The 13,014-nt window shown below is 39.5% G+C and overlaps 2 protein-coding genes across 2 annotated transcripts; one reads left to right on the forward strand and one right to left on the reverse strand.

The window, feature by feature from the left end:
- Positions 1-1,322: 1,322 nt before the first annotated feature.
- On the reverse strand, positions 1,323-2,695 carry LOC137717944 (zinc finger protein CONSTANS-LIKE 4). The gene is made up of 2 exons (XM_068457454.2): positions 1,921-2,695; positions 1,323-1,835 (listed from the first exon to the last, which is right to left on the reverse strand). Exons 1-2 carry the CDS (start codon positions 2,617-2,619, stop codon positions 1,512-1,514), a joined length of 1,023 nt encoding a protein of 340 aa, XP_068313555.2. The 5' UTR covers positions 2,620-2,695; the 3' UTR covers positions 1,323-1,511.
- A 2,698-nt stretch (positions 2,696-5,393) lies between these two features.
- Positions 5,394-6,912, forward strand: LOC137718248 (protein BOLA4, chloroplastic/mitochondrial). Its single transcript, XM_068457763.2, has 2 exons — positions 5,394-5,523; positions 6,167-6,912. Exon 2 carries the CDS (start codon positions 6,252-6,254, stop codon positions 6,726-6,728), a length of 477 nt encoding a protein of 158 aa, XP_068313864.2. The 5' UTR covers positions 5,394-5,523; positions 6,167-6,251; the 3' UTR covers positions 6,729-6,912.
- Positions 6,913-13,014: the final 6,102 nt, after the last annotated feature.

Below are 13,014 nucleotides of genomic sequence, written 5' to 3' on the forward strand. Positions count from 1 at the left end.
ATTTAGCTCTATTGGCGTGTTTACTTATTAGGAATTGATGCAAAATGATTTATATCTTTTCATTTCTGACGTATCTAACACGCAAGGAATGAAAAAGTGAGTTCACTGTTGAAATTAGCTGTATCATACCCAATTTCGTTCAGGTGTCATTACCAATTTACCAAGGCGGGCATGTTTATACCTTGAACAATCAGGTATCATTAGGAATTAATTTTCTTCAGTGTTCTATATATAACAGTCTACAATCTACTGAGTGGTAATAAAAATAAAAAATAAAAAAAACAAAAACAAAAACTCAACAAAACCGTAGACTGTACAGAAATGTATTTTTCATTTTAATAAAATAAGTTTGAATAAATATATAGACTCACTGTTGAATAATATATACTCACAGTACTCCTGTTGAATGGATATATAGATTATAGACTCTCGTTGTATGAAATATTGTTCTACTAATTCAGCAACGGGCATCACGAAGAGCAGGATGATGATGATGCGAGGTTTGGTTTTGGATTGGTGTTTAGTTTATTTTGAGCTCGATTAATTATACATGGCTTTTGGAGTGGATTGTTAGTACGCCATGGAGCGTACTAATAAAGATATGGGCCCGCTTATTTATCTGGTGACTATTTAATACGAAAGTGCTTCAAACATCGGATTCGTATAAAATAGTCTTATCCGGTGTTCTTCACAGTGTGTCAAATGAGGCCTAAGTTTCTTTAGCCCGAACGTGGATCACATTACTGGTCAATCAAAGACTCATTAGGTGGGATCAAGAAAAGATAGACGTGATCAGGATATAATCTTGAAAGTATGAACCCCATATCAGAGAAATAAGAGAAACCTTAAGATGAAACCTTAACTCTTTAATTACATAATTGGGTCGTTGAAGGAATGCATGCGGAACTTCCGCCTTACTTGAGATGATAAGATCAAGAAAAATCAAAGCCTAGACATTTGCTTATACATTTTTCAACACTGTTACATTATTTCAAACCAATAATACGATAACTTTAATTTTTATTTTTATAATACTTATTAATTTGAAATATCGTCACGTAACATGTTACGTAGAATAAGTAGGTGAGTCTCTCACGGCTCAATCAAATGGGACCCAGAAAACATCGTTCACCTGCTCTCCGACCTTAATGGAAGACCCCAGAAATCACTATGAACAAAAGAAATAATTAACAATAAAATAAGTAAAGCATGTGGGCTTTAACAAGTTAAGGTTCCCTAATATAGTAAATTAATAGTTTAATGGTTCCCTAATATAGTAAATTAATCCTAATGCTAATCACCAAAACCAGTAGCAATCCAGATTTTGATACGGCCCAATACCAAATTAAAATTTCACTACTGCAGAAGAAAAACTTGTACAAAATCGACGGCCAAGATTCCATGGATCGTACAGTACACCGGATCTCGACCGATATTTACACCCACAGCCGATTTCCCGGGAACAAAAACGAAATTACAAAGCTTGATTACCGGTTAATTACATTATTAACCTAAAACGACGGAACGACGCCGTAGCGGCACATCCGCTCGGCTTCGATCTCCACCTCCGTGCGCTTCGCGAACCTGCCTTTGATTCGCGGCCGAGTTTCCGCGTACGCTTTTCTCGAAGCGTACCGTATCGTCTTCTCGAACTTTCGGTTCTTCCGCTTCTCTCTGTACCTCAGCACCCTCGCCACGCGATCCGCGGACGAGAGCTGGACCGCCAGTTGCGATGTCTCCACAGCGGCGGTCAGTGACTTGGTGTATGCATCCGACGCGTCGGTCACCGCGTTGCTATCCGGCACGACGCTGATGTCCATCGACGACGATGATACCTGAGGCGCAAAGCAGAGGATCAGAGATTGAATGCAAAATTTTCTTAGGATCTGTTTGGTTACGGAGAAAATTGAGAGGACTTACACTCTGGCTCAGACACTGAGCGTGGTGGTAGCCGTAGACGAAGGGCTTGGAGCCGGCGGTAAAGTCGAGTTCGAAGCTCTGGTCGTTAACTAGCAGAGGCTGCATGTTCTTGCTCCGCACCGGAACGACGCCGTCCGCGCCGCAGCTGTTCTGCTCCTGAGCTTCTTCAAGTTTCGGATCCACATGCCCGTAGTCCAGATCCAGATACGGATCCATTTCCTGGAACAAGTACTGCCCCGAGTTCAGATCTGGATTCTCCATGGCCTTGGGGTTCGGGAGCAGCCACGAGGCGGCCTCGGCCTCCTCCCTGCTCACTTCCGTCTCGCCGTCCACGTCAGATAAGTAACGGTTGTCGAGGAAGTTGACGACAGATTTGACGGCGGGGACCGAGTCTGCAGCTGAGTTCACGGAATCGTAAAACGGCGTGACAGGGACTCGCTCGTGGCGGCGGCTGAGAGGGTTGGCGGAGTGGATGTCGCGGTCACAGGTGACGCAGAGGGCGGCGTCGTCGGCCTTGCAGGTGACGTGAACTGGAGCTTGCTCGCAGACCTCGCAGAGCCAGACGCGGGGGTGGCGGGAGGCGAGCTTGTTGGCCGCGTGGATCTTGGAGTCGCAGTTGACGCAGAGGAAGGCGGAGTCGGCGCGGCAGAACAGAGTCGCCTTCGCCGATTGGCAAGAGTCGCAGAGCTTCGATGCCATGACCGAAATCTGCTGCAATGTAATAGTTTTCGTAAATTTTAAAAAGCACTCACTCTTGTCACTCACACAAAGACTCTCTTTCTCTCTCCTTTTGTGCGTTTGGATTCAGCGTGTGGTGTCTATCCTGTGGGCCCTCGATATCTAGGTAACGCCCAATCGGGGGGCGATACGTGGGCGAAGCTTAGCCATACGGTGGGGTCAACGGGACATGGTCTTTATTAGAAGAGGATCCTCTCCTGAGCTCAAGAAGGGGATATTCTGATCAGTTCATCTGAACCGTTCAAATTTAATCTAACGGTTGTAATTATTATAACTTTTAAAGAATTTCCTATTTGGAATCGTTTGATTAAATTTAAACAGTCCAGATAGGCTGAGCAGGAGGATTCCCATCCTAAGCTCAGGAGAGGATCCTATTCCGTCTTTATTGGCTTCTGAGTTTCCTTTGCTTCAGCTTTTTCAGTGTCGTGATAGCGTGGGTAGGTGTGGGGCCCACAATAATGGTGGGTGAGTGACCCACGCGTTGCTCGAGTTTGAGCTCAAAAAGTTGGTGTTCAATGGAGTAGCCATACGCTGTGTATGTAGGAAGAAGAAGATCGACCGTCTTGTAGGTTAGGAAACGCTAGGGCTACTCCTACCAGATGTATTTTTGACCGTTGATGTTTGTGGAGTAATTTGTATCAATCGCTTCAAATTAATGATGTGCCAACTTGCGCGTGAAAAATTGACCGGAGTTAATTCAACTGATTGTGAGAGGAGAGGTGTATTATTTATAACGAAAACTAATGAAAGAGGTTTGAAAACTTTGAGTTTTAACGATAAGAATAAAATGAATGATAAAGTGAATAATACCAGTATTGACTTTTTAGTATAAAAATGTGATTTTTCGTTAAAATAAACAGTAACGGAAGTTTTTCGTTAAAGTTCTCTTATTTATAAGGAGGAAGAGGCCCATTATTTCTAGTAAGCAAATCACTAAAACCTATTGTGTCAATCACTATGGAGTTGTCCAGTTTTTGTGATGAACTCTAAGTCTGTATTTCTGAATTTGAATTATTTAGTATCTCTGATCCGTCAAGAGTACATTCGTGTAATTTTCGCGTTCAATTGTCGGGTGATCTACAGTTGTATGAGAATGTTGAGTATGACTCTGGTGGTATGGGCACACCCTAACTACCACGGGTAGATAGCAAATAACAAATGACACCTCGACTAACGGGTAGATAGCAAGTAACAAATGATTTGCCACACATGGAAAAAATGTCACCAATAATGCACATATAATTCGAAAAGATTTGTTATGTGTGTCGGCATATATTTCAAATCAGAGGATTTTGTGCAATCGCGGTGCACATGTGTAAAACGTTTAAAAAAACAATTTCTGTCAATTTTTCTTCTCTTCCAATCTCAGTCACCAATATTCATTTAAAACGGTCAAATGATGTTTAGATTATGGTAATAGGTAATGTTAAGAATACCAAATTTACAAATTAAATGATGTAGTTGTAGTTTTAATTAAGTGTTTATTAACGTGCTTGTTTCTAATTAGTGACACATAATTTTGTTAAAAAATTTAATCTCTTTAACATTATCCTATTTTAATAGAAGCATTATGTGAAATTAGTCATTTATGTATTATTATTTTTAGACACAAGCGATAGTTATTTTAGACTAAAAGGAGTGGAAAAAAAATTTGAATTCGGGAGGTAAGAGGTTGAAAAGGAAGACACAAATCATCATGTCAATCCACCACTTACAGTCATTTAAGTATTATGAATAGACGATGTTATTAATATGTAAGACTTCAAATTCATTATTTTCAATAAATAAATTCAAATAGGATTTTTAACCAATCTCATCACGTCACGTATTATTCTCCAAAATCACAATCTCATCTCTGTCACATAACGGTTCATATTCTCTTACTTTTTCTTTTTCTTTTTTTTTTTTGTATTTTTTTTATGATTTTTAAACTTTTTTTAACAGAATTAATATGAACCGTTGGATGCCATTTTTTTTTTTTTTGTAATCTAATAATGCATGTTGTGCTACATGTAGTCAGTTTTCGTTAGGTACTATTTATATTTATTTTTAATTTTTTAATTTTGAAATGATTTCTGACAGCACGATATACGATGAACGGATAAGATCACGAGATCTCTATGATCCCTAAGAAAAGAATCCAACGAGAATCCTTTTCCCCGCCTGCATTATGTGGGACCACTCACGCTCACATGAAGCGCATGCATTTGGTGGAAAAAAATTATAACGTAATTGAGGTCAGCTGACGTCAAATGGCTTCAGACGATGGGTTGGACTATAGTTGCCCGATTGAGTAGTCGGGCTCTTCTTCTCTCCTCTGTAGCCCGACTGGTTGGGCTTAGGGTGAAAAGGATTTTGTGGGTTTTTTGGGCATTGAATCACCCAAGCAATTGGGAGGGTGAAGTCGCTCCGAGGCGCGAGAAGAAATAAATATGCGGACGAATATGTTTTTGTTTTATTTTTTATTTTTTGAACTAACGATATTATTTATAATATGAGAGAAAAAGGAAGAGAGCTTAACCTCATAATGGGCTAGCAATAATGTGGTTCAAATTCATCTGTGGCGAGAATTGAATCTAAGAACTCTCCCATACAAGTGAAGGAATATCACTACACCGTAGTACTAAGTGAAAACATATCTTTTAGATGACGTGGTTATTGAATGTACCATCGGATTTGTACCTAAAGAAAATTAAACAGCTCAGATCAAATTGCTAGTAAATATTCCATTATTCTTTTTATAATTTTACATAATTACCCTTGAAAATCCCTAACGTACCGATTTCCCCTTTCTTTCCTCTTCTTTGCTCTGCCGCTCTGTTCCTCCCAACCTCTCTCTCGCATCGAGCGTATTCAAACCGCGAGGTAAGTAAATTTCTCTGACTTTTTAAATAAAACCTACGAATTGCTGTAAAGTTTACATTTTTTAACCTCTGCTGTGGAATTTCCTTCTGATTTTACTGTTTTACGGCTTCAATAGCGGATTGCTTTTTCTGGGTTTACTCAAGATTTAATTGAATATGGTTAATTAGGTTAATCACTGGATTTGGTAGTGTGAGTTTTGAAGATTAGTGTGAATTTAGTTGAAGGATTCAGCAACACATGGTAAATGATACTTTCATTTGGTACAGGCTTATAGCTAATGATAGAGGGTTCGTTTGGAAGCATATTTAAAATGACTCCAAACACTGTTGATGAAAGTGCTTTTGGAACCTAGAAATTATTTCAGTAAAACGCTTTTAGTTATTTTAAAAGCACTTAAAGCGAGCCAAAATTTGGACCCTTTTGCAACTTATTGGAGATTGTGTAGTTTAAGGGCAGTTTGGAAGTGCTTCTCTTGAAAGCACTTATGCCAAATGTTAAAAGAAGCCCTTTTAGTTTGTTTTCTAAAGCGCTTTTAAGCATTCTAAAAGCAGTTTGAAACAGATTATAAGGTGATTGTTTGGGAATGCTTATGTAGGAAGCCTGCTCATAAGCGCTTTTAATTTGCACCATCATATTCGTGCAGGTGCCCAATTCTTGCATAAGAACGGAGTGCAACCATACGTAGCTTAAAGATTTAGGGTTTCAAGTAGAAGTGTAGAAAGGGAAGAATGGCGGTGAAGTCAATGATGGTGCGTCCATACGTGTTATCAGCCTCCTGCGCCCTTAGTCGAGCTCTGCCATCCTTATTTTCTCAACCAAGGAAAACACAGTTGGTATTGCTTCACCAGAGAGCAATCAGCAATGAAAACAGGAGGAATATGAGACTGGAATATGGTGGTGTGAGGAGATTCAGTCCTCGATCCTCAAGCGTGGGCAATGCTGGCTCCATCGACTCCCCCCTCATAGAGTCCATGAAGAAAAAGATCAAGGAGGATCTAAATGCTGAATCCGTTAGCGTAGAAGATCTGAGTGGGGATGGCCGACATGTGGTCATTGATGTCGTCTCCTCGTCATTCGAGGGACAGTCGGCTGTAAATAGGCAGAGGATGGTGTACAAAGCCATATGGGAGGAGCTTCAGAACACAGTTCATGCAGTTGATCAGATGACTACCAAAACCCCGGATGAAGTTTCTGGTAAGAAGTGATCAAAGCGTTTGTTGACGAAGTTTAATTGTTGCATTTGTTAGCTAGTCGGTGGATTGTCTTGGTGAATAAGATTTTATCTTAAATCCACTACGTCCGGGTTCAAACTCTCCCCTCCCCTTAGTCTAGTGCAAAAACATTGTTGCATTTGCTATGCATCCTCGAATAAGATTATTTTTTTGAGTTGTTTGGGTGCAACCATTTCTTCGGACATAAGAGATACTAGAAGAAGGGGAATCGGGCAGAGGAGCTCGAGTACGCTATTCTAAATCTTTGCAGCAACATGTATGGTAATCCATGCAACCACCATTGATGAAACTTTGATTATAGTCGTGGTGCAGGCTAAGACATTTATATTTCGAGCATTTTTAACAGGGATAGGAGCATTCGAGCAGTTTCATGCCTCTCCTCGAAGTGCACAGAATCGCAAAACAATTTAGAAAATGCAAAAAATAGAGAAAGAACCCGATATTAAGAAGAGATTAGATGTTAATATACCATTAGAGAAGAACAGCAGGAGCACTGTCAGCAGAGGGAAGAAACACCTCATCTGTGTCTTTGAGAACAAATGCTATATTAAGCTCTCTTTTCTTTGTGGCAGCTAGTGTTTAAATTATCGGTGTTGATGGAGATTTTGATATAAATTTCTGCTTTCGATGGAAATGATGAAAATTTTAAAATGAAACTTTAGAGAATGTCCCAAACTATAAGAGTTTCTCCGATATTTAACCGAAATATCAGAAATATCAATGAAATATGTCGATTTTAGCCGAATTATTTTAAGAGTTTCTTTGTTACTCCGTTGTGCAGTGAAGTTTAGACGTCAACCTCCCTCGTTGTTCTGTATCTTTTTTTTATATTTCGATTGGGCTAATACCTCTTTCTGCATCATGTTGAGGCAAAGCCTAAAAAAGTTTTCCTATTTATTTACGCATCATCTCAATATCATATGAGAGTAACTCAATACTACCAGTCGAGTGATATTTTTCTTCGCTTATAATTTATAAGTGAGAGGTTTTAGATTCGAATCTTATTGAAGGCGATTCTGTAACATCCCACATCGCCCAGGGGAGTGATCCTTAAATATATATTTCCATCCCTACCTAACACGAGGCCTTTTGGGAGCTCACTGGCTTCGGGTTCCGTAGGAACTCCGAAGTTAAGCGAGAATGGGGCTAGAGCAATCTCATGATGGGTGACCCACTGGGAAGTTGCTCGTGAGTTCCCAAAAACAAAACCGTGAGGGAATGGTAAGCCCAAAGCGGACAATATCGTGCTACGGTGGTGGAGCGGGCCCGGGAAGTGATCCGCCCCGGGCCGGGATATGACAATTATTATGACATCCCACATCGCCCAGGGGAGTGATCCTTATATGTATATTCTCATCTCTACCTAGTACGAGACCTTTTGGGAGCTCATTGGCTTCGGGTTCCATCGGAACTCCGAAGTTAAGCGAGAAGGGGGCTAGAGCAATCCCATGATGGGTGACCTACTGGGAAGTTGCTCGTGAGTTCCCAAAAACAAAACCGTGAGGGAATGGTAAGCCCAAAGCGGACAATATCGTGCTACGGTAGTGGAGTCGGGCCCGGGAAGTAGTCCCGCCCGGGCCGGGATGTGACAATTGGTATCAGAGCCTAACCCTGGCCGCGAATGTGCCGACGAGGACGTCGGGCCTCTAAGGGGGGTGGATTATGACATCCCACATCGCCCAGGGGAGTGATCCTTATATGTATATTCCCATCTCTACCTACTACGAGGCCTTTTGGGAGCTCACTGGCTTCGGGTTCCATCGGAACTCCGAAGTTAAGCGAGAAGGGGGCTAGAGCAATCCCATGATGGGTGACCCACTGGGAAGTTGCTCGTGAGTTCCCAAAAACAAAACCGTGAGGGAATGGTAAGCCCAAAGCGGACAATATCGTGCTACGGTAGTGGAGTCGGGCCCGGGAAGTAGTCCCGCCCGGGCCGGGATGTGACAATTGGTATCAGAGCCTAACCCTGGCCGCGAATGTGCCGACGAGGACGTCGGGCCTCTAAGGGGGGTGGATTATGACATCCCACATCGCCCAGGGGAGTGATCCTTATATGTATATTCCCATCTCTACCTACTACGAGGCCTTTTGGGAGCTCACTGGCTTCGGGTTCCATCGGAACTCCGAAGTTAAGCGAGAAGGGGGCTAGAGCAATCCCATGATGGGTGACCCACTGGGAAGTTGCTCGTGAGTTCCCAAAAACAAAACCGTGAGGGAATGGTAAGCCCAAAGCGGGCAATATCATGCTATGGTAGTGGAGTTGGGCCCGGGAAGTAGTCCCGCCCGGGCCGGGATGTGACAGATTCAAACCAATTTATTCACCCACCCAATTGCGTAAATATACCATTGTATTTATAAAAATAAATAAATAAATAAAAATCACACGTGCAAGCTTTTGAGTTGAGTTTTATTCATTGATAAGTCAAAATAACATTATACACATAATCATTTACTCTATTAGCTCTTAGTTTCTACTTGATCGATCACTTCCTCGGTCGATGATGGAGAAATATACCTTGGATCTTTGCAACAACATGTATGTTCATCGCTGCATCCACCGTTGATACTTGCGTGACCCATGCTCACGTAGGTTAAGACACATTCCTCTTTTGACCAACCCTCCAGAGGGATGGGCTTGGAGCATAAAACCTCTCCTTGCAATGTACCTAACCCGCAAACAAGAACATGTTAAAATGAGGTTAAACATGTAATTAAATAACGTAATTTCTCTCAAACGGATAACGAAATTTCAAAAATGCAGTGTCTCTGTCGTCTTTGGATTTGAATTTGAAATACATTTTTTAAAGTAGTTTAGAGTATAATCATCAACGAAACGAAGATAAGATAATTTCATTTACGAGTAAAGAAAACAAGAGGAGGACTATAAGCAAGGGGAATAAAGCTTGCCCCTTCATCTTTGTCTTTGTCAATGTGCATTCAAGAGTGCTACATTGTTCTTCGTTTTATACCCAAAAAAAGGTGATTAACGTCATTTCACACTGTCAGTCTTTTTTGGAAACTCATTTAATATTTTTGTAACTGCCTATCATAATTGGATTTTTTTTAGTATGACTTTGTTTACTTTTGCAATTTTTTAATTTCGAATTAGTGGCATTAAATTGTGCTTGCATTTAATGAGATTGCTATATAGATTTACTACCTAATAAGAAATGTACATTTGTTTACTTGGACGAGCATTCGAAATCCTGAATTTGGGGCTCGTTTGGAAATGTTTTAAAATGATTTAAAGTAGAGAAAATGTTTTTAGGATTCCAAAAGCACTTAAAATGCAAGAAGCATCAGTTATGTACTTCTTGTAAGAAGCATTATTCACTTGTATTTTTACTACAAATTGGTTTCAAAAATATTTTTATAAAAAACGCTTTCAGTTATTTTAAAAATATTTTCAAACGAGCTTTTAATCATTTTCACTCAATAACGCTTTTTTATTTTGAGAGTGAAGAGAATTGCAATTACACGAGCATCTCCAATGGCCACTGTGAGATGTTAAATGCTTTGAAATGGGTATATTATTATTATTTTTCTTGACTGGAAAGCTCTTCAATGGACATAATATAAAATTTCTTTTTTCCACCTTCAGATAGTGGACTCCGTCATTTTAAAGGAAAAGTGAAATAGAATGTTAAATTTACATCTCCCTCGTTGGAGTAGAACTCATAATTATATATACTAAAAATGTAGAATAACATAAAAATAAGGTTTTTCTTTGTAATCCACAAGTATATGCCCACTCACAAAAGTCTGTGAAATTTTTTTACTTTGGTTGTTAAAAATGAAGGAGAGAGAGAGAGAGAGAACGTGGGAGCGAGGAGATAGGGTAACTAGTTTTGTTTTCAGTTCCTAATTTTACATCATTGTCGCTCAATGATATTTGAACTCAAGACGTCGAGATGAAACTCAGCATCATTAGAACTTCTTATGCTCAAAACACATGCCTTCCCTATGTTTGAAATAAAAATGCGTGGGGAAGAAAGGCAAAGAAAGATAAATGATCCTTCTTAATTAGTACAATACGCCACTAATTAAAAAAATTAAAATGTGAAGACAAGAACAAAAACCTCTAACATCAACTAGTTAGTTATGTTTTAATTTTAAATCTCACCAAAACAAATAAATCTCATAAAAAATTTACATTTCCGGATCAAAAACATAAAAATTTACATCTCCCCGGCTGAGTCTCAGATTCATCATATGAGAGTAACTCAGTACTAAAGTTGAGTGATATTTTTCTTCACTTATAACCTGTAACTGAGAGGTCTTAGGTTTGAATCTCGTTGATGGCGGTTCGAACAATTTATTCGCCCACCCAATTGCGTAAATATACCTTTGTATTTAAAAAAATAAAATAAAAAGCACATGAGCAAGCCTTTGAGCCGAATTTTATTCATTGATAAGTCAAAATAACATTTTAGACATAATCATTTACTCTATCAGCTCTTAGTTTCTACTTTATCGATTACTTCCTCGGTCGATGATGGAGAAATATACACTATTCTATGCAACAACATGTATGTTCATCGATGCAGCAACCGTTGATACTTACGCCAATTATTCTAACGCATTCTAAGACACATTCCTCTTTTGAGCAACCCTCGAGAGGGATGGACTTGGAGCATGATCGTTCAGCCTCTCCTTGCAATGTACCTAATCCGCAAACAAGAAAATGTTAAAACAAGGTTAAATACGTAATTGATTAATATAATTTCTCTCAAACAGATGACGGGATTTCTAAAATGCAGTGCATCTGTCGTCCTTGGACTTGAATTTGGAATACATTTTTAGTAAATTAAAGTAGTTTGGAGTATAATCATGTACGAAATGAAGATAGGAGAATTTCATTTACCGTTAGAGAAAACCAAGAGGAGGACTATAAGCAGAGGGAAGAAAGCCTGCCCCTTCATCTTTGTCTTTGTCAATGTAGCATTCAAGAGTGCTACACTGTTCCTCGTTATATACCCAGAAAAAGTTGATAACGTCATTTCACACTGTCAGTATTTTATGGAAACGCATTTAATATTTTTGTAACTGCCAATCGTAATTGGATTTTTTTGAGTGTGACTTTTTTTACTTTTGCAATTTTGGATTCGAATTTTAATGAGATTGCTATATAGATTTACTACCTAATAAGAAATGTACATTTGTTTTCTTAGACGAGCATTCGAAATTTTGAATTTTGGGCTTATTTGGAAGTGCATTAAAATTGCTGAAATATTTTTGAGTTCCGAAACATTTAAAATACTTTTTGCAATAAGCACAAGTTGTGTGCTCCTTATAAGAGCAACTCCACCCCTATCCACTTTGTGCCAGCACCCAGCCCATTTATCCACTTAATTGAACAGTAACAGACTCAATGAACAGTAATAGGCCAAAGCATCTCCACCCAAAAAAAAAATGTGCTGGCACCTAGTCTAAAAATGCGCTGGCACAAACGATCTCCACCCCTACAAAATGCGCTGGCACCCAGTCCATTTAAAATATTAAATAATTTTTTTATAAAATAATTAAAAAAAAATAGTTTTAATTTCGAATAGGATTTTTAACCAATCTCGTCACGCCACGTGTCATTATCCGAACGTACTATTTTTTGAATAGATTTCCGCTAAGATTTTCAACCAATCCCGACAACCCACATGTCACTTCCTGTTTACAATAATTTAGGCAATATTTCGATAAGATTTTTAACCAATCTCGTCACGCCACGTGTCATTATCCGAACGTACTATTTTTTGAATAGATTTCCGCTAAGATTTTCAACCAATCACGTAGTGCCACGTGGCATTGTCCAGAAACTCATCTTCTTTTTTTTTGTCCATATAAACCCTACATCCCTACATCCATCCTCACACTAAACACAATCATTTTTTTTAGCTCAGAATTCTTCTTTATCGTTTTCAAATCTTGAGTTCTTACAATGTCTTCTTCAAGGAGAGCGTATAAACAGTTGCAAGAGCAGCAGAAAAGGTTGTTGGCACAACAGGAAGAATTGGTCAATCTTGACCAAGATGGAGGTGGAGATGAGGTCTTCGCAATGGAGGAGGATGAGGATGATCACCATAGAAGGCGGAGGGCCTCACATTCCCGCCGTATCATGCAAGCTATGGGTCAGATAGCCAAACCCGAACGTGCGGCAAACATCGATAGAAGAAGGGAAAGACGAGGTAAAGATCTCTTGGAAGATTATTTTATTCCCAACAGCGTTTACCCTGATCATGTTTTTAGACGTCGTTTTAGAATGCAA

Source organism: Pyrus communis, chromosome 8 (genome assembly GCF_041283825.1).
Source record: "Pyrus communis isolate YQ-2024b chromosome 8, ASM4128382v1, whole genome shotgun sequence".
NCBI lineage: Eukaryota > Viridiplantae > Streptophyta > Magnoliopsida > Rosales > Rosaceae > Pyrus > Pyrus communis.